At 34.1% G+C, this 21,313-nt stretch overlaps 1 protein-coding gene across 12 annotated transcripts in view; it reads left to right on the forward strand.

Moving 5' to 3' along the window:
* LOC106134691 (sorbin and SH3 domain-containing protein 1) overlaps nt 1–21,313 on the forward strand; it is a 244,816-nt gene that overhangs the window by 67,657 nt on the left and 155,846 nt on the right. For 3 of the 12 annotated variants that reach the window (XR_009656987.1, XM_060945670.1, XM_060945672.1), the window contains exon 1: nt 1,533–5,539. The exons of 4 other annotated variants lie outside the window; for them this stretch is intronic. Coding sequence is in view for 6 of the 8 variants with exons in the window: in XM_060945670.1 (XP_060801653.1) it covers nt 1,885–5,539 (3,655 nt within the window). In the remaining 2 variants the exon portion in view is untranslated. Of the gene's footprint in view, nt 1–1,500; nt 5,831–21,313 lie in introns of those variants that run through there. 5 more of the 12 variants (XM_060945673.1, XM_060945679.1, XR_009656988.1 and 2 more) reach the window with 4 other exon arrangements.

A 21,313-nucleotide genomic window follows, 5' to 3' on the forward strand; every position in this document is an offset into this window, starting at 1 on the left:
AATTAAGATTAAGGTACGCTATTTGAAATTTATTTCAACAAAAATATATGTTTTATGTAATCAAATATGAGGATAGGATATAGAAAAAGTAATTCATTATTGAATCTATATACATACATACATACATAAAATCACGCCTCTTTCCCGCAGGGTAGGCAGAGACTACATCTTTCCACTACTGAATCTACATGTTTACCTTAAATAGCAGTATCTAAAGAAATGTACCCATAATAGACATTTTTTGAGTATAATTTTACTATTGATTAGATACAAGAAGTGAGACAAGAGGTAAATCTTACTTTTATAAGATACATTCAAATTATTAGATATTCCATTATTTAGCCACCAGCTGAAGGTGGCTTCAGTATATTCAATACTGTTTGGCTCTTCCTATCCCGCAACGGAACAGACGTGATTCTATGTGTGCATGTAAATTCAAATTATATACATCGTACAATTTCGCACAAAGCGGTGTAGAACACCTAGTAATTGTCCTCACACATCCGCACAGAGTAATTTTAACAATTTGCTTGCTATAAACAGACTGCACCAGTGGAAATGGTCAATCAGGCTAGATGACCTGCAAGGCTAGATAAACGACCGGTTAGTCTTGTTTTAGGTTACCTAACGAACGAGCTATGCCTCGTTTAGAGAAACCTTGTTGAAAGTGAACTTTATTGAGCCAGTTTTACTTCCTATTCCAATATGCGTGCCGTGTGGTTCTGGGTAGTTTGTAATAGGACCAATAATTTCCGAGGATATCGTAAAAAGCGAAAGAAGTTACTATATTTATGTAGTGCGAAATTCTACGATGGCTTGGGAGCAAAAAAAAAACAATTAGCTGGTTCTCCACACAGATTGTAAAAATCGATCAATGCTTTTAACTTAGCTTGGCAACCTCTTACTTACTGAATCTCAAGCTCAAGGTGCTTGGCCTCAAGTTAGAGCTCTTAAGACTATTTGTCTAATCCTTTATTTTATAATCTTTGAACTAACAATAGCGTACAAAATTCTTTCCTTTTAGCTAAATTTAGCAATTACACTGACAGTTGTTTTGACAGACTGTTTTGCGTAATTTAATCAGATTATAAATTATAATTATCCAAGACGTTATTGTATTGCGGTAAATGATGATACCTCATTTTTACTTTAATATTTAATTACCTACAATAGATACATAACTTATCTTATATATATTTTATTGTACTCAACATGCAATTAGTGTATTTGTATTTATCAAGGCAAATTATAATTTTTTTCATATCCTCCGTAGTCGGCGTTAAGCTTTATTTTCGTCGATGTACATAACGTATTAACATGCGCATTTATTAATTGCGTCATGCGCTTCAAACCCTTATTTGTCGCAGAACGAGCTATTGTTTTGAAGTTCCTCCCCGTTACCCGTCCCTAAAATAGGAAAGGAGCGTGTGTGCAATATTAATTAGCAATACACAATTTCCATAGCGTTCGGTACAAGCGTAGCGTTTGCCGGCCGGCGGGCGCTCCCTTCGCGGCCGAGAGCCGGCGCGCTCACTCGCATACAAGTCTCCGCGTAAAAATAAAGTCCGCAGCGCGTCCGCGCACTTCAACCCATTTATAATTATCAGTAAATCGCCGCGCGAGCGCACGACTGCCGCGGCCGGCGACCGCTCGCTGAAAAGAAAATAACATTCGCTTTTAACCAATCCGACCCGGCCCTTTCGTGACCTAGGGACGCGAGACATAGTCCCTAGTCCAACGCGCTGACGGTATTGCCGCGACTGTCACACCTACGCAATAGGCACCGGCCCTACGGCACGAACTCGCTCTTGATTGGACGACGTGTGTACTGTGATTATGATGACGTTGTATCTGTGATAACACCGTGTAATAACTTGTATAAATATGCCTGAAAAACCGAAACGACGTAAAAACAATAAAAACAAGAGAAAAAACAAAAATCAACGTGTAGATTGTAATAAAAATGATAGTGCGGTGAATCAAATTGAAGATGTTGAATCGTGTAGTGTTGAACAGCCTATTTCAACTGATGACATAGATTCAGTTACCGAGAAAATAGAAAGTAACCCTGTTAATATAGAAACTCCTAAACCGTCTGTAAGTAATCAAAGTGACAATGATGTGATTGAAGATAGGATTGTTTGCTTTGCTACTGAAAACACGTCTCAGGATCTTAATAATAATAATGACATAGTGGAACCGTTAGCACTTTCCTCCCAATTTCCTTTGAATGAAAATGTAAATACTCAAGACAGTGACGTTTACGTAGTAGAATCTCCAGAACAGTCTCTTAAAAGTAAATCTAAACGAAAGAAATCTAAATTAGATAGTATTAAAAGTAAAAGTTTGGATAACGATGATGCACCTCACATTGTTGAAATCACTGATAATATAACAACTCAAGCGGAAAACGAAAATAATTTACCTGTTATTGACGGTAATAATGTTTTGATCTACGAAGTTGATAGCGATGTAGAGTGGGAGAAGGCAAACGAGATGAACCCCAATACTACTCCTACCGATGTAAAGGAAGTTGCTACTGGAACATTATCTATAACAACAATTCCACTTAACGTAGCACAATGTGAACAAACTAAATCTCTTACACCTGATGAAGAAATGTCTTTAAGACATTATTTACAAAGTTTGAACTTGTCAACTAATCCTAATGTAAATACGGTAGAGATTAAAACAGAAATAGAACAAATAATAAATCGTGAAATCAAACACAGACTTCGAAAAAAGGGTCTAGCTGATGAACTTTTTGTCCAGAGAGTTGGTCCTCCTCGTATATTGGACGTCATTGATGAAGAAGGGAGTAGTGAATCGTCAATGACGTCACGACGCCAATCGTATTTAAGTGATAGAAAAAGTGATAACGAAGATTTGGAAGATGAAGTATTTGAAGACAAAGCAAAATTAAATGAAAAATATGTAACAAAATCCATAGGCCATTTTGGGAATAAAAGTTACGCTAGACCGATTCCACAAAAATGTATGTTAGTTGGAACTAAACTAATAGAACCAAGAATAACAGAGGCCCGCGGAGACTGGACGATGCAAAAGGTAGAAAAAATGACTGGTGCAGAAGTGGTATATCTGACAGATTCTTCTAGTAGCACGAGTTCAATACATGATATTGATGATGAAACTGATGATGGTGTGGAAACTGATGTATCGATTCGGATGATAACACCCACTATTGAAGTAATTGACACTGAGGAATTACTGAAAAACACATTCATTTGCGATAGTAAGGAACAAATAAAATCTGATATAACTAAAGAAGAAATAAGTGATATTAATCTCATAAAATGTATTGAAGTAAATGAGAATAAAAGTGTTACAGAGATTGCTGATAATACAACGACACCTAACCCCAATGAAATTGTCGTATTGTCTACAAATGATATTAAAACTGATCTCTATGTCAAAGATTTAGATGAGGCACAAATAAAAGGAAGCAATGGTCCTAGTGACGAAAAGTCGTATCATGAACCGTCTCAAGGATGTAATAAAGAATCAAATACCGATAATAATAGGCATCTGTTCAACCTTGAACTGAAAGTTTTGAAATGTGAACTAAATAACGCATTCAATAATTTAATCAATGAAGTTTCTTCTGATTCTGATTTACCAAATGAAAATATAAAAGATAACTTTACTCGACAAGATTCCTCAAGTAGCGTTTCTTCTTCCCAGTGCACAGCTAAATACAACCCAACTTCTTCATCCCTGAATGATGTGTCTAACATGTTGCATGACGAAAACTGGCAAAATAACGAAAATTCTACAAAAAATGTAAAAAGTTCTTATGCCACTCATGTTAAAGATGTATTTGAATGTGTTACAGGATCAACTGAGAAACATAACAGCGAATATAGAATATTATGTCAGCCTTTAGCGTTGAAAGATTTGTGCGTCATAAAAATTGCCAAGTTTCCATATGGGGAGAAAATTCTAGAAGAATTGGCTTCCGTTTCAGAACGTTTGCAAAATATTAACGTTTACGATTTGACTACAAAAGAAAAAGACGAAGTAAATATCAAGGAAAACATTAAAGAAGCAAAGATGCCGTATTATCCCTTGCCTGATTTGTCAAGTATACAGAAAGTATCGCTATCTTCGAGCAGTCAAGAGCCTTTAGCACCTCCTGTGCAGCCCCGGAATTCATCTTTGAAAAAGTCGCATGATGATAATCATTGGACTGCTTTGCCGTCGAAAACAGATCCTGTTTATATTTGTTTATCACCATCTCAAAAAATGTTGATGGAAAAAACAAATACAGTAATAACAAAAGAAGACGCTAGTGAACTTATAAATACTCATAAGAAATTCGTAGATCGTAGAGGATACAATGAATATTATAATGAAAAGAAATTAGACAGTGATCGTTTCAAAGAAACTCCTGTGGTACCCTTTAAATCACAAACTGGAAGTCGTTTATTAGCCTTAATTCGTGATCCAACAGTTACATACAACATAAACTCCTCAGGGAATGATTATCATTTTAAAAATAATTTCGAAGAGAGAAACCAGTTTAACCAAGAAAATAGTCTCAAAAAATCATACATGAATAATACTAGAAAAGATCTCTCCACTTCATTTAAACCCATACCTCCGCCAAGACCAAAAAAATATTCATCGTCATTTTATGAAAGTGATGAAAGTTCGGATTATACTGATAGTTCTTTCAGGTCGATGAAAAGTGAAAGAAAATATTTTCACTTTTCTACTGGAAATTTAAGTAAAGACATTGAAAATGATGTTTCTTCTATACAAAATATGCATAGACATTTTACAGATGTACGTGATAATATTCATGAAGTTAATTTTCCTCGACGGCCTTCATTGCCGAGAGATATTTGTGATAAACAAATGGAATATATTAGACAAAAAGAAAAAGAAGTTGAAGCTGAAATTAGACGCTTAGAAGAAGAAAAGATCAATACGCCAGTTGTACCTAGAAGAAGCCCAAGAGCTCCATTAATTAAAGACAAAGATAATATGGAATATCTGAATGTCGACAGCGATAAAAATGAGCATGTTTTATTTAATAATGGACAAAATGTTGAAAAACCCAACCAAAGTAGATTGAAATCATTGTTTAGCAGTAGTCAAGAAGAATTGCTACGAGATAAAATGTATTCGGAATATATAAACCAAATGGCCCAACGTCAAGAAAGAAAACAACACAGAATTATAAAAATAACCAATAGTGGTGGTGTTTCAAGTGGTAAAACAGTATCAAAGAGCATGTCGGCACTTGACATTTTGGATTCAAAGGTAAACAATCGAATTGAAAAGGAATTTATATCAAAAGCAAGGGAGAGATGGGATAAATTAGGTATTAAAGATCCTGAGACTGAAGATGAAAGAGAAAGTAGCAAAGATGTATATAGGGAACCCAAAGTAATAGAACATAAGATTAAAGTGATTGAAGGTAACAAAGAAACAGATGTTAAAAAATTGCCCAGCCATTTACAAGATTTTGTGCGTTTTACTGTTAAGGATAAAGACGATGGGAGAAGCAGTTCTGGTGAGTTTGCGAGTAAGCCAGCATCCCCGCACGTTGTGGTATGGTGTGCCATGGTTATCTTAGTTATAGCTATTGGAAGATACTTTTTACGCCTTGTAAGAAATAAGTGAACTAACAATAAGTGTGTGTCTTGTGTGTATATTCAAATAATCTAGGATTGTGTTTGCTTGCATGGATGTGTTTCTAAATGGATTTATTAAATTATTTTGTATTACCTACCTAGTACCTAGTGCCTGTCAATATCACCAGCATCGAATCTCCGTCCAATAACGATATCTTCAAACTGAAAAGGTAAGTTCTATTTAAAGATATACACATAAACCTAATGCTAAATGGAACACGTTTGGAATGATTCAGTGTACGTAATGAAGTTATGAATATTGGTTGTTGCGATGTTTTGATCTTCATTGCCATTGAAAGTGATAAATATTTATGATTGATAGTAATCTCAAACATATTCATTTAAATGTGTATATTTACAAAATGTGAATTACTGCTTAAAATCTACTTTAGTATGTCTCACTTATTTAGATAGGATCAAAATATTTGAACTATTCATTAACACGATTTTAAAAATGTAATTGAATACCAATGGAAAATAATTGTTCGGTAAAAATTATGAATCCAAAATTACTTTATTTCAATTTTAAATCGTAAACAACAAAAAATAGGTATATTCCATTCAAACAGGTGACTTACAAGACTTAATGTAAAAATTGTATGTCAGTGAATTTATGCAAATGCTTGTTTGAATAGCAAGGTATGAGTCTTCTGAAACACAAAGCCGTTGTTCTCGCCATCGATTCAATATCACAACAGCAATTTACACGGTCGCCTGCTCTCATGAATAATGTCAGTTCGCGTTAATGATACGTACAGATGCAACTGACAGTTGCAAGCCGTGGCTAGATAAATGTCTTATCTAGATGACATTGCAAACAACGACAACTTATACGATCGGGAACTTGTTTGTTACGATGCGCGGCAAATCGCTGTTTGATTGGAATTTGATGAGATTTTAGTTATTTTTAGCTGTCTATGCCAATAAAACATTGATAAGGTATGTAATTATCACATGGTCTATCTATGTTTCTGTCGATGAAACTGCAAAATGTATTAAACGGCCCAAGAGAGGTTTGTACAAAAATTGTAACAATTAAAATTATATGATTTTAGCAAAGATAAACATCTGTTCAGTGGAATATCGAGTTTGGGCCGAAATGATTTGTCTAAACAAGTTGATAATTTATCGATTACGTATTGTAAATTTCCAAGGTGAGGTGAAAGTCAATCTTGTTGGAATAATAATTAAATTTTGTTTTTGTTAGCTCGGATCTGTCTGAAGATATTCCAATCGTATTGAACTGTGTTCGCTAACATCTACCAAATTTAATCGTTTTTGTGAAAATTAAAATCAAGGCAAAAGATAAAAAAAGTCTTTAAAAACATCAAGAAATGTTAGTCGGAAAATTTGAATGATTATGAATGATAATCTGTGTACGAAGAGTCATTCCGTACAGATTAGAAATACTTACGCATTGATAAGATAAAATGTGGCAGATACGTAGGTATTGATAATACATAATTTACTTCATTGTCTGGAATCTGTCACTATTCACGTCAATTTGTGATTGCTAAAATATTTATTTTAAGTATATTTGATCACAGCAGTTCTCTTAATTTCTGTGATTTAGGAATAAAAGATTTATTTTAAAATTGGATACAAGGTAGGTATCACTAAATGCTAAATGACGTCACATAACTTAAATCTAATGACATCTCCTACCGTTTACAAAGCGCAAGTATAGAAGAAGCAGCGAAACAAAATTCACTGCATCATTTTCACCAAACGTCAATTTACAAATAAATACAAATATAAAAACTCTTAAATCTAAATCGTGGACAAATGCACATTGTACCTAAACACGAATATACTACCAATTGTTTGACGGTCACCAAAAAAAACCTAAGAATCTGCGGTGATTTTGCGTCATCTAAATTTGGTCGCCTGCTTTCATGAATAATGTCAGTTCGCGTTAATGATACGTTCAGATGCAACTGACAGTTGCAAGCCGTGGCCAGATAAATGTCTTATCTAGATGACATTGCAAACAACGACAACTTACTCCGACCGGGAACTTGTTTTGCTTCGATGCGCGGCAAATCGCTGTTTGATTGGAATTTGATGAGATTTTACTTATTTTTAACCGTCTATGCCAATAAAACATTGATTAGGTATGTAATTATCATATGGTCTATCTATGTTTCTGTCGATGAAACTGCAAAATGTATTAAACGGCCCAAGAGAGGTTTGTACCAAAAATTTCAACTATTAAAATTATGTGATTTTAGCAAAGATAACATCTGTTCATTGGAATATTGAGTTTGGGCCGAAATGATTTGTCTAAACAAGTTGATAATTTATCGATTACGTATTGTAAATTTCCAAGGTGAGATGAAAGTCAATCTTGTTGGAATAATAATTAAATTTTGTTTTTGTTAGCTCGGATCTGTCTGAAGATATTCGAATGGTATTGAACTGTGTTCGCTAACATCTACCAAATTTAATCGTTTTTGTGAAAATGAAAATCAAGGCAAATGATAAAAAACACCAAGAAATGTTAGTCGGAAAATTTGAATGATTATGAATGATAATCAGTGTACGAAGAGTCATTCCGTACAGATTAGAAATACTTACGCATTGATAAGATAAAATGTGGCAGATACGTAGGTATTGATAATACATAATTTACTTCATTGTCTGGAATCTGTCACTATTCACGTCAATTTGTGATTGCTGAAATATTTAATTTAATTATTTTTGATCACAGCAGTTCCCTTAATTTCTTTTCACGGTCTCTATGGGTAGGACATCTTAATTCTGTGATTTAGGAATAATAGATTTATTTTAAAATTGGATACAAGGTAGATATCACTAAATGCTAAATGACGTCACATAACTTAAATCTAATGATATCTCCTACCGTTTACAAAGCGCAAGTATAGAAGAAGCAGCGAAACAAAATTCACTGCATCATTTTCACCGGACGTCAATTTACAAATAAATAAGTTTATAGACTTTTATTCTTATAAAGACATATTATTAAATACAAATATCTAAACTCTTAAATCTAATTCGTGGACAAATGCACATTGTACCTAAACACGAATATACTACCAATTGTTTGACGGTCACCAAAAAAAACCTAAGAATCTTCGGTGATTCTGCGTCATCTAAATTTGTGCTAAATGGCCTTAGGTGACTCAAAGTCGCGAACTCTCGGTCGCATGCCGCGCTGTTTTGCACCAGCGTGTCTATTAATACCACAGGATGACAAAAACCGAACATATGCATAGTTATACAAATCCGCAAGTATAGAAGAAGCAAGTAGATAAACTGTATAGATAAAAAAAATGCAGTCAAATTGAGAACCTCCTGCTTTTATGGAGTCGGTTTAAAAAGAAAAGTGACTAACAGCCATGCAAAGCCAAAAACATGGAAATAATTGATGATTGGTCATGATTTTCAGATTGGGTAAGTCAGGTTTGAATACTCAATAATTATTCAAATTAAATCTTGGGATTCTTCTTTTAGCCGATGGGCTAGCAACCTGTCACTATTAGAATCTCAATTCGATTACTAAGCCAAACAGTTGAACGTGATCTGTCAGTCTTTTCAATACTATTGGCTCTGTCTATCCCGCAAGAGATATACATAGACGTAATTATATGTATGTATGTATGTAAGTCAGGTTTGAGCTCCATAACCTATCCAGGGAAACCTTACCCATGTTGAATAATGGTCAATAAGGCTGCACTAGATAAATTTTCCTATTCTCTTTAGTTGCCTTTTACGACATTCACGGGAAAGAGTTGTAGTGGTTTTATTATAAAGTGCCTGAAACAATATTGCATTCCAATCATTTGTTTTGTTCTTCAAAAATTAGCCATATACCAGCGCTACAGTAATATAGATACAGAAGTGGTTGGTTACATTTTTAATATCGTTTTGTTTAAACAATAATACACAGTAAAAACAAGTTCTTTCAGAATTAATTATCAAAGGACAGTATTATTGTGCCCCGGAATCTCAAATATGAAATTCAATGGATATTCGTAATACTCAGATTAATAAACGCAGTAGTCATGTAGTTAGTATATATATATATAGTCTGGGATGTTAATTAAATTGCCGCCGTCATTGTCGTTCCCTGCATTGCTCTAGATTGAACAATTTCATTGACGGAGATTGATAATTTAGATTGAAGTTCGCCCCGCCATTATAAACTATTGCAGTGTTATCAAAACATTAATGATCTCAACCCTGTTTACATTGGCGTGAGAGAAATGGTCTTCAGTAATTGGTTATAGCTATGTTCATTGTGCAGTATGTACGTATATTACTTTTATATACTGTACAATGTATATGTATATACTCGAATGGTCATTTAAAAATGTTTCTGTTTATCTTATGTCTTAATGTGAATGTCGGAAAATCTTGAAAATAATTAAATTATCCGCTGAGTCGTCGATATAAATAAGTTTAAAAATACAGCAAGTTTGAATTTAAAAAAAAATGCATAAATGCTTTGATCTTTTTCTTTTATCGTAATTGTTTAAAATAAGTATTTAATATCTATAGAAATCAGGAGGATCCGGAGGATCAGACGGGAGCTGTTTCGTGTAATCACGTGGAGTCATAACTCACCTACTCCTGCGTTATGGGTCTAGGCAAACCCCAGGCTCATAAGTGTCCCTGTTAAGAAGAGTAAAGGAAAACACAGCCGGGATAACGTCAAGATGAACATTAGACGACGTGAGATCAGGATTTTATTGGTCATGGCCAGACATTTGTTCTGCGTTAGCGCATGATTCGATATGCGCACAGATTACGTCTTACATTTTATTATTGCATACTACGCTATGAATAGATTCTTCTAATGATTTATGTTCGCGAAATAGTAAAAAATGGACTCAAAAAGCGAAACAAATTACTTATTTTCTTTATTCTTCATTGGTTGCTTATGTACAAAGTAAATAAGCAACCAAATGAAGAACTACGGCCAATTAATTCCAAAGTTATATTTAATATCCCTATGTCGTTAAATTTATCCATACGTATGTCGTAAATTTTGAACACTGCATAGTTTAATGTGTTCCTATCGACTTCCTTCCGTACCTGCATCAAAAGTTATTACCCCATAATACCATAGAACAAGCATTGTTTGCTCTGAGATCACATGTTGGCAACCATACTATGCTCATCCCACAGACACAGTTCTTTTCACAATTTCTGTGTACATACATACAAACTATGATTACATCTTTATCCCTCGAGGGTTAGACAGAGCCAACAGTTTTAAAAATCTCTTTAAAATGTGGTAATTCTCATGAACTTGCGTAGAAAATTTGCCTAATGATAAAAAAGCCAGATGAGGAAAAACTTTGGAAATGAAATAAAAAATGTGTCCTCTTCATAACATTTGTACAAAATGTAGATGTAGATAACACACGACAGTCATCAACATCTAACCTTTCGCATTATGACATCGCCTGTATCAAACGACCCCACCGTGACGTCAGTTCCGGAGTCAAATCGCTTCCGGAGCGCCCGCGGGTTAGCATTCAGTCATGGTGGCCAACTTAGGGATTTTCCCCAAATTTAGGGAGTGTGTTGGTTTCTGGTAGCATGCTACTACTACAAATATTTGCCACCAACGTTGTAAATGTGACATAAAGCTACAAAACAAAAATCTATTTTAAGTTTCGCTTTTCACTTCATCTAGCTTAGATAGAGACATTGAGCTCTTAAAAACATAGCTTAAAATACAATCAAGAACATCGTCAGATGATGATGATGAAAAACTATCAAACGAGACACTTAAAACGAGAAATTCCAAAAACAAAGCGTGTTTTTCCATTTGTATGTTTCATTTATTCATGTACCTCGTATATCTTATACAAGAGAGGTTTCAAAAACTTAAGTTAGTAAATAAATAATAAAGTACAGTGGGAGATAAATTTTGGGGGACTTTTTATCAGTGTTGGTAACACTGCACCCAGTCTTTGTTTGCCTGACAGTGGCTCGACATGAGCCCGACACGTCAAATTATCTCCTGGATGACTCGTTTGATTGGCCAAGCGAAAAATTTGAGCCCCCTTCGCGTGAAACGGTCCATATGATGTCACGTCAAGGGTTATTGAAATACGTGTATGATTGAAAGTGATAAGTAGTAATGCAGTCCATATTACTTCCGAGCTTGTATGATCATATCATTTGCTTTGATTTATTTTTTTGTAAACATACGTACTTAATGTCTCGTTTTCATCTCTTGTGTGGTAGACAGAGCCAACAGTAAAAAAAAGACTGAAATGCCATTTTAGACGGAATTGAGATTCAAATAGTGACAGGTTGCTAGCAAATCGCCTACAAGAGGAATTCTAAGTTTATAAGCATGATCCTTAGTCTTCTTTTACGACATCCATGTGAAAGATATGGAGTGGTTCTATTGTTAAGTGCTGGAAATTATATGACAATATTTTTAAAATTAGAAACCTTCATATGAACACTTTTCTGTTGTTAGCAGTTAAGCGGGTTTAGATTTTCCGAACGTGAAAGACGTAAGGGTGCGACTATGGAAATAAGCTCATTCCCCTGTTGATTACAATGTAACAAAATTTTTGGTATCCCCTCTTAATGGAGATCAGACTACCTAGATCATAGGTTTGTGAAGTATCTGACTGGAGACACTCTTTCATATTTTATTATCTTTCATTATCTGGTCGAATATAAAATACCATAAAACCCTTTTTCGCAGAGGAAATATTCATCCTACCGCCATCTATTGATAACTTCAGGAATCACTGTAAGTAATAGTTCTAAAATACTCCGCTAGGTGTCTATCGATCTCTGACCTATATCGCGTTTAGAGGAAGTCGCTTTTCCTTGTAAAAGAGCAAAAGTAAATTATTTTAGTTTGCTATATGGAGACCTGCCAATTAAGAGATCGCCACGTTATTTGGATTCAAATAGAGTAAATTTATATCTGATTGAACACGTTAATGTTTTGAAATAGGTTAATGTACTCTAGTATTATTTCTGATCATATTTCTAAGATTAATAATTTTGAATCAACTGCGAAGGTAAGACGGAATTATCATTGTGTAGAAACATTTGATAAAAAAAATTGCCATGTAAGTCGCGATAACGATACCTAATCTGCCAAATACTATTCACATTAGGTATTTTCTACTTGAATAAGAAAAAACCTCGTGGAAAGATATCTTTTCTCATAAAAATGTAATAATATGCAAATTTTCCTGAGACATGTGGGATCTTCCAACATAAACTTTTTACTTAACGTTATTAAAGATGTAAAAATTTACGAGATTTTCTAAAAAAATATCCATCAAGATTTATTCTAATTTAGCTGGATTTGGAAAAGTTTCAATAAAATGTAAGTACCTACAGTTAAACAACATATACTTATGTCTTAATTCCTTACGGGGCAGACAGAGCCAACAGACTTAAAAGATTGAAGGGCTGTGCAGGTTTCCTTCACTGTAACATCCTCAGTTTGCACTAAATCTTATGTACATTACAGAAAAGAGGATCACGGTGGTGGGATTTGAACGATTTAAATTGGGCACCTTATCGATTTGATCATCGAGAATCTCTGTTGTTACGACGACGACCAATACTTGCTTATTGGGTTTAATGTAGTGGCTGAAATTATTCTTATCACCAAAATATTAGTTGGGTTTCGAGATTCCGACCCGACGGCGTGGGAGCGTCAGCAGCGGTCGAGATTAATTAGAACCGCGGTTAAATTAATAACGTTAACACGCACCCGGATTTACCGGCTGACCCTACCATAGCGAGTGAGTAGTTGGCATAATCTTTCAGATTAAACGTTTAGTTTTTTTTCAGAATATTAAAGTTTTAGAGACAACTTGAGTTAATTTTAGTGAAAACATAACGGTTAAGAATTCTTAATTAAGATTAACTATTGGTAAATATAAGCATATACTTGTACCTACTTGTACTATATTTGCTATCCTAGGGAAACCCAGTATTGTTAACCCAGGTTCTGCTAAGTTCAGATGGTCAGGTCAAGAGTACCCTAAACAGATAGTCATAAAAGTTGATGAAAGCGGATGAAGCAAAAAAAGTATGCAAGGGTTATGGAAAGAGACGTGATTCTTTTAACAACCCTTCGTGAGAATAAATAGTGCAACAATATGATTTGTAATTTACAAGCTCTTACTCACAGCTTTGCCGAAGCGAATTGGTGTTAAATTCGCTTCGGCAAAGCTGCGAGTAAGAGAGAACAAAAGAATATCGGTTTTTGCTAATCTCACGAAAAGTACAACCTTCACCAGGACGTATATTTGCCTAACCATATGTCCTTTTCTATATGTATGCGAATGCAGATCGGTTCTGTAGTTTATCTGCGAAGAGGTTATAAACAAACAAACAAACTCACTTTCACATTTTAATAATAGTCATGGATGTTTTCATCCGTTTAAACAGCGTGTCGAATTATTTGCGAAATTATTTTTTGAATCAATTTAACCGTTGTTTTGTGATCAGGGTGAGCGCGACAGTGTGTGTGCTAACAATGTTGGTACAATCGGATAACGTTACATGTCTGGTGTTACGGCCATTCACTGGCGGATCTGTTATTTTGTAATTACACTGTAAATTCAGTATGGTTTACATCTCATTATCCCTGTCTGATAAATAAACGTCGGTTTTATGGAAATTTAAATAAAAATATTGTAGTAAGTTGAAACCAAAGGAATGATGTATCGTCATTGTTTGCGTAATTGTAAAGCTGTGAAATAATTGAGATTGAATAAGCCTTATGACGTCACAACCATCAGTTCCGAAGTTACAGTCCTCAGTGCTTACCACTTTTATAGATTTTTAGGTCTTTCTCTCATCGTTTTCCACGATACATGCCTGGTTCCTGCTTCTATAGTTTTTCCAGTTCTGTTTCAAATACACTCATCAATATCTCATCCAATCAATCAGCTTGTCATATAATTTGTGAAATATTTTGGGAATCAGATAAACCGTTGTCATCAGTGTGAACAGTGTTAGTGCGATCGGATAACGTTGTCTGGTGTTACGGCCATTCACTGGCGGATCTGTTATTTCGTAATTACTCTGTGAATATTTTATCTGAATTCTGTATGGTTAACATTAATGCGTCTCTCATTAGCCATGTGTCATATATTTACGTTGCATGTTATCAATTTCTGCTCATGTGTTGAGAGATATAATAGAAATATAATAATAGTACGTGCCATAGAAATGTTTTTAATACGAATATAAGAGAATCAGTTTTTCCGAATTAAATTATCATATTTTTTTCTAAAAGAAAAAATAATTTATGTAAGGAATCTCTGATTGAAATGAAAAATATAGTCATTAAATACTGCACTCGCTTCCAAAGCTCAAGAAACAGCGAATTCTACAGCGACGTTAATTTACTAAGATTGTTTTTAACAATAACAAAATAATAATAATAATAAGTTATTTAAATGTCAGAGTTAAATATACACGCTTACCGAGTTTTAAGTTGTTTTTTCACTTAGATACCTTCTTAAGTTTTTTTTAAGTAACAAGTAAGTACTTGCTTTCTACGCAATATAAGCCTTAAAAACGTTATTTTAGTCCAACCTTGGCATACTGCCATTTGACACTGAATGGTAGCTCTCGTTCATGACACAATGCTGAACCTCATATAATGTGATTTGCATCCCAATGCGTCGCCTTGACTTGGGTCACATACAAAACGTGGAGGGTATAGAAGTGACAAGCAAATACCGAATGAGAATTATTGTTTACTTATTAAAAAAAAATATTAACATTGAATGGATAATAGGTTTTCTGTGCCAAATGTTAATAAATATGTATAAAAAAGGCGTAACCCCGGTTCTTCTACCGTGTTGTGAGGATGTTCATATTAGGAGGAAGAAGATTCAAAAAGTTTTATCAAATAGTTATTAAAAATGGGAATCATCACCTTCAGTGATTTGTTGACTTTTTGGTGATTCTAAGAGTACATTTTACTTATCGTATTTTATTCAAAAGACGCGGCGGTAAATTTTTTTTCAGAACGCAATCACAATTTACTATTTATTTATTTTGAATGTACTTATTTTGACTAAGATGATAATGAAGAACATATTAAAAACTAAATGTTCTCTCTCAGCATGGAAATACTTTAAGTGTGTTGCATAGTGAACTTAGTTTATTATTTTATTGTACCATCTATTTTTTATTATTATAATAGTTTATAATTAATAATATATCTAATTAATATATAGTTTATAATTATTTACAAATAGCTTCTTCTGTGTTATCTATGTTTGTGTATTTGTATATGTCTATTATAACGTTCCTCTGCATTAACCGACGTGAACTCCCAACGGCACATACTATACCTTCACGACATATCATAGTATGCCTTCATCACATCAAATTAAATGTATGCAATACCACTTGACGTAAACATGAACACAATTTCGAACCGGAGTCTTTTCAGATTTAATTTGACGTTACGAAAGAGAAATATTCTGTTTTAAGATGTAATTAAATATATATATAAATATATATTTATATATGGATTGACAAACATACATCAATCAAATCATCAAAATATAATAGAAAGATAAAATAAAATATATACGGGAGAAATTACACAGATTGAGTTAGCCTCGAAGTAAATTCGAGACTTGTGTTACGAGATAAATACTTGTATAGATAAACATTTCTCATCACACAGTTCTTTTCTCATCAAGCCCCGGCCGGGATTCGAACCCGGGAGCTCAGATGGCACAGACAAGCGTACTACCGCTGCGCCACAGTGGACGAAAGAAGAAAATACTCGTAAAATAGATTCAGCCAGTCTCACAATAAGTTAGATGCGCTGTTTAAAAAAAAATGTTTTGAATCTCCATCAATGCCATCTTATATAACAATATCTCGTGACTTTTGGCTCTGTCTACCCCTAAAGGAAAGCCACTTAATATGTGCGCGTGTGTCTGTATCATAATATAACGTAAAGAAATTCGGTAGTATTCTAGAGCTTGTCTAAAATAATACCTACCTAGAAGCGTAAAACGGAATTAATACCCCTCGATACGTGCAGTTTCAGTTAGTTTTGATCACGTTACAATCCTGTTAAACAACAACCAAAGCGGATGCGGGTATTGTTACTTACGGTGAAACGGAACGCAATGCTAAATGATTTTCCACCGAATTCTAATGTTGTTGGTTAAAATGTTTTTAACTGAAAGTTCGCCGCGTTGGGTTTTGTTGAGTGAACGGAACGTGGAGATGTTTTATATTTAGTGTTTAATAATACCATCTCATTTCCCATGGATGTCGTAAGAGGCGAATAAGGGATAGACTTATAAATTTGGGATTCTTCCTTTAGGACTAGCAACCTGTCACTATTTGAATTTCAATTCTATCATAAAGCCAAAAGCTCTTGAAGAGGCTGCTCTTAAAGACTGCTCTGTCTACCCCGCAAGGGATATAGTCGTGACTATATGTATGTATGTAAATAATACTAACTAAATAAATATATTATTGTAAATTGTAATCTTTTATAAATCTTATCTTTATCTGTGAAAATATACAAGCGTTGTGTTTTAGTCAGTCACTTATTGATTAGTTGATCCATACTTGAATTATTATTATTAAAACTGGACATAACTATACAGAAAAAGTGACTAATAAAATACTGTTATTATGTGCGAATTTATGTTATAAATAACCTTTCATACTGGGTATAAAACAATGGCTAGTGTTCTTGACCTAATATTTATGACAAGTAAAATTACCTATGTCATCTACTGTACTGAGTAATACGCACTATTCTGAGGTAATTACTTCATAGAACTAGTATACTTCTTAACATGACGCGTGGGTGGTTATAATAAATAACCAAAGAAACGGTTCTTAACATCCTGCCGTTTTTTTTCATCTGTGAGTGCTCCGCTGAATTGTCTTGGTAACCTTGTAGGTACTATTCTTTCAAAATCTTAGCATCTTCAAGCGGCCAAAATTCATTTCGCAGCATAAGTTGACATACTCGTACACGAATTGACACTGGACACTAACCCAGCTTGGATTGGAAAGTGTTTAAGGTGCCTCTTCTTAATTATCTATTCAAAATTACGAAACAATGGCGGAGCATTGTGTAGATTAGTGTTAAACATGAGATAAAATTAATTTGTCTAGGTCTTAAGAGTTAGGTCGAGAGTAACTAAGTACTTACTCTATGAGATCTAGAATGAATTGCATGAAGAGTGATGAGTGTAGATGAAAGAAGGTGTGTATTAATCATGGCAAACGGAAACATGATGACTTGAGATAAGATTTTATGAATATATTTGGAATTTTTACTATGCGCTTATTCTCTTAACCTACGGCAGAATAAGCTCGTGAATTTTATTAATGTTGTCATCTCTGTACGCTGTTTCAGGCAAATAAATATGTATTTTTAATCTTTATAAAAAAAAAAATCGTATTTTAAACTGCGAACTCATAGATTTATCACTGCAGCAGTAACAGTTAGAAGGCGGTCGTTTATTTTGAGATATTTGTTCCAGTTTATTTTCGGCCCTTCCTGTCGCGGCGAACGACGTGCGAATCTAAGGGCCAGTCGGTAATAGACTCGTCTCGAACTGTCTATCCCCATTTATATTATGAAAGTGAAAACAAGTTTGTATGTTGTTGTTGAAATTTTGTATCCACATATTTTTTTTACAAGTTTCACGTGGGTCGTAGGCATATTTCTATGGACATAAAGCACCTTTTACATTCAAAGAAACCAGTTAAAAATCTATGCGCCTTCGGAACCATACCGTTATCTTACAAAACTAAACAGAAATTTAAAGCAGTTAAAATCTAATGATCTGATGAATCATTAAAAATAGATGGATTTTATGGATTTCATATTTTGAAAAGAAATTGCAGCTAGCTTTAGCGAAATATTCAGAAATAACAAACTTGGTGAATTCCTCTATTGCAAATGTCAGATAATATGTATAATCGTATGTACCTAGTCGTGTGTCTGTCTGCCGCCTTATAAAACAACAACGTTTGTTAACGAAAGTGACTTTTATTGACTCTACTCAATTTTAATAACACAGAATTATGAGTAGTTTTGTAACGAAGGTATTTTTAATGTGGCAAACAGTCATATATTATTAACATGTTATAACACGTTTTGATAATGAAATTTATATTGTTGAAATGGCCTTTATATTCGTGTTAGTTTATTTTAATACTGTTTTGTTTGAATCATAAGTAAATGAATTCATAAAATACAGTATATTTTTTTGTGTGTGCCGTGTGGTTCCCGGCACCAATACAAAAAAGAATAGGACCACTCTATCTCTTTCCCATGGATGTCGTAAAAGACGACTAAGGGATAGGCTTACAAACTTGGGATTCTTTTTAGGCGATGGGCTAGCAACCTGTCACTATTTGAATCTCAATTCTATCTTTAAAGCCAAATAGCTGAACGTGGCTTATCAGTCTTTACAAGACTGTTGGCTCTGTCTACCCCGAAAGGGATATAGACGTGATTATATGTATGTATGTATTTTTTTACTCTTATTATACATGACAATTAATCTCTCTTTTTATCATTTTTGCGCATTCCCAGTTGCACACTCCACCGTAGTGTTTTCGGACCCAGGGTCCGATTTCCAATACATAAACCTCCAAACGAACTTACAAATGGAGGTTTGTTGCGATCCAGCGCTATCAAATATAATAAAACTCCCCGTCATTGTTTGAGTTACAGAAAAACAAACAGTTGAAAGTTGAAACTACTGAGCGTAACTTGGAATTTAACATCTACTTTTAGCTTTGTACTATTTGCGAACGGACGTAAACGAGATTGTTATAGTTTGGGAAAGTACAATACTGTTAACTGTCTTATAATTTAACCGATTTCAATTTCAATTTTTCCAGCTGAACGTGGCTTTTCAGATTTTTCGAGCCTGCTCAGTTTACCCCGCAAGGGATATAGATGGAATTATATGTATGTATATAGGTATATATTGCACGTCATTGGTTTACTATGTCAAGAAACTGTCTGACTGAGTGATCGATCAATGGGCAGTGGAAACTACTGTCGCACAAAGCTGATTAGCTTCCTTGGAGAATTCAGCGGAGCACTCACAGAGGATTTATCTAACATCCCGCGGGAACGGAAAAAAACGAGATGGACAATACAAAGATACGTAGGTAATGACTTTAGTTTTCTTGTTAAACGAATACTTTATTAATTTAAACCATTTATTGCATTGTTTGCTGTATATTTCTTTCTTTTATTTAAGTGCGTTTAAATGTTAGCATTCTTTTTATTTTAAATCATTTGGGTAACTTGGTGAGAATGCCACATGGTAATAAATACATTTTATGATAAACCTATTTGAAAAATAAAAATTTAATTATTTCTGGAGATTCATAAAAACGTGACCTTGTAGTCTTGTGACATTTCTCTCTGCCCCTTGATTAATAAAAAGCGTTATATCTATATACATAATGTAAAGTCTTAAATAAACAAAAACATAAAGACATCAGTAGAAACATAACGATCAACCAAGTCGATTGATTGACAAAAATAATGCGCTTCCCGAAACGTAGGCGTGCTGCAAACTGCAATCCGGTGCCGGATCGGATCGCGGATGCAATAAGCCTTATTGACATTGTCGGAGACTGGTTCCATTGTTTTCCATTTTCCTAATGCCGTATCGTGTCGTGTGTCGGCAAGAATAAAGTGAAAACAGAGGGGTAACTCATGTGTTGCACGTTGAGAAGTAGCTAACAAAGTTGGGTGGCATACTATTATTTAGATAATACGTAATTTATAAATTTAAATTGTCCAATAAAAAAATAAATTATTTTTTACAGGACGTCTACTGTACCCAGGCATAACCAGTGTCACTTGTGCACGTTTAAATTATTTCGAACACTTCTTTTTGGTAGGATACTGCTAATAATTAAGGATGAGTCAATGAGTTCACTCGAACACAATAGGCGCATTTCTCTATACGTAAAGTTCAGTTTCGTTAAATCAAAATAAAAATATTTGAGAATCAAGTAAGTTTATTCTAATGAAATTCACCCATTATTGGTTTTTATCGAAAAGTAGTCGATTGCAAGTCTCAACTCTGTAGTTTCATTATTTTGTGGCGGCGTTATCACAGCGCTCAGTCGTAGACCGAGCGGAGAGCTAGCCGCACGTTCGTGTCACCATTTTCCCGCAATTTCCCGCGATTCCCACGATTTCCCACCGCACGTCACTAGCGGGAATTCCGGGAAATGTTACTCTGATATAACGCTGTGAATAATATAGTGCTTCTAAATTCGAGTATGATAAGTTAGTGTGACGACACGTGATTGGATTACCTAATCGAGGGATTTATTATTGTTTTTAAGAAGTAAGTGTTACTTTGATTTATGTTATTAAGTTGCTATTTAGTAAATAATTTAGATGTGCTTAGTACTAAGTACTGACAAGGTCGCTTAGTTATCGCTCTCTTTTATCAGTTGTTTATTCACGTTATCTTTATCAATTTTTGATACAAATCGGGATGTAGGTATTTATATCGACACTTTAATGTTATTTTCAGAATTATGCAACATTATTTTAATGATTTCAAGTTTAGTAAGCATTATAAATTTAAATGATTGTAATACATTTGCTATTGAATATTTATTACTATGGGACATTTAAT

This window comes from Amyelois transitella, chromosome 9 (assembly GCF_032362555.1).
Source record: "Amyelois transitella isolate CPQ chromosome 9, ilAmyTran1.1, whole genome shotgun sequence".
Taxonomy (NCBI): domain Eukaryota; kingdom Metazoa; phylum Arthropoda; class Insecta; order Lepidoptera; family Pyralidae; genus Amyelois; species Amyelois transitella.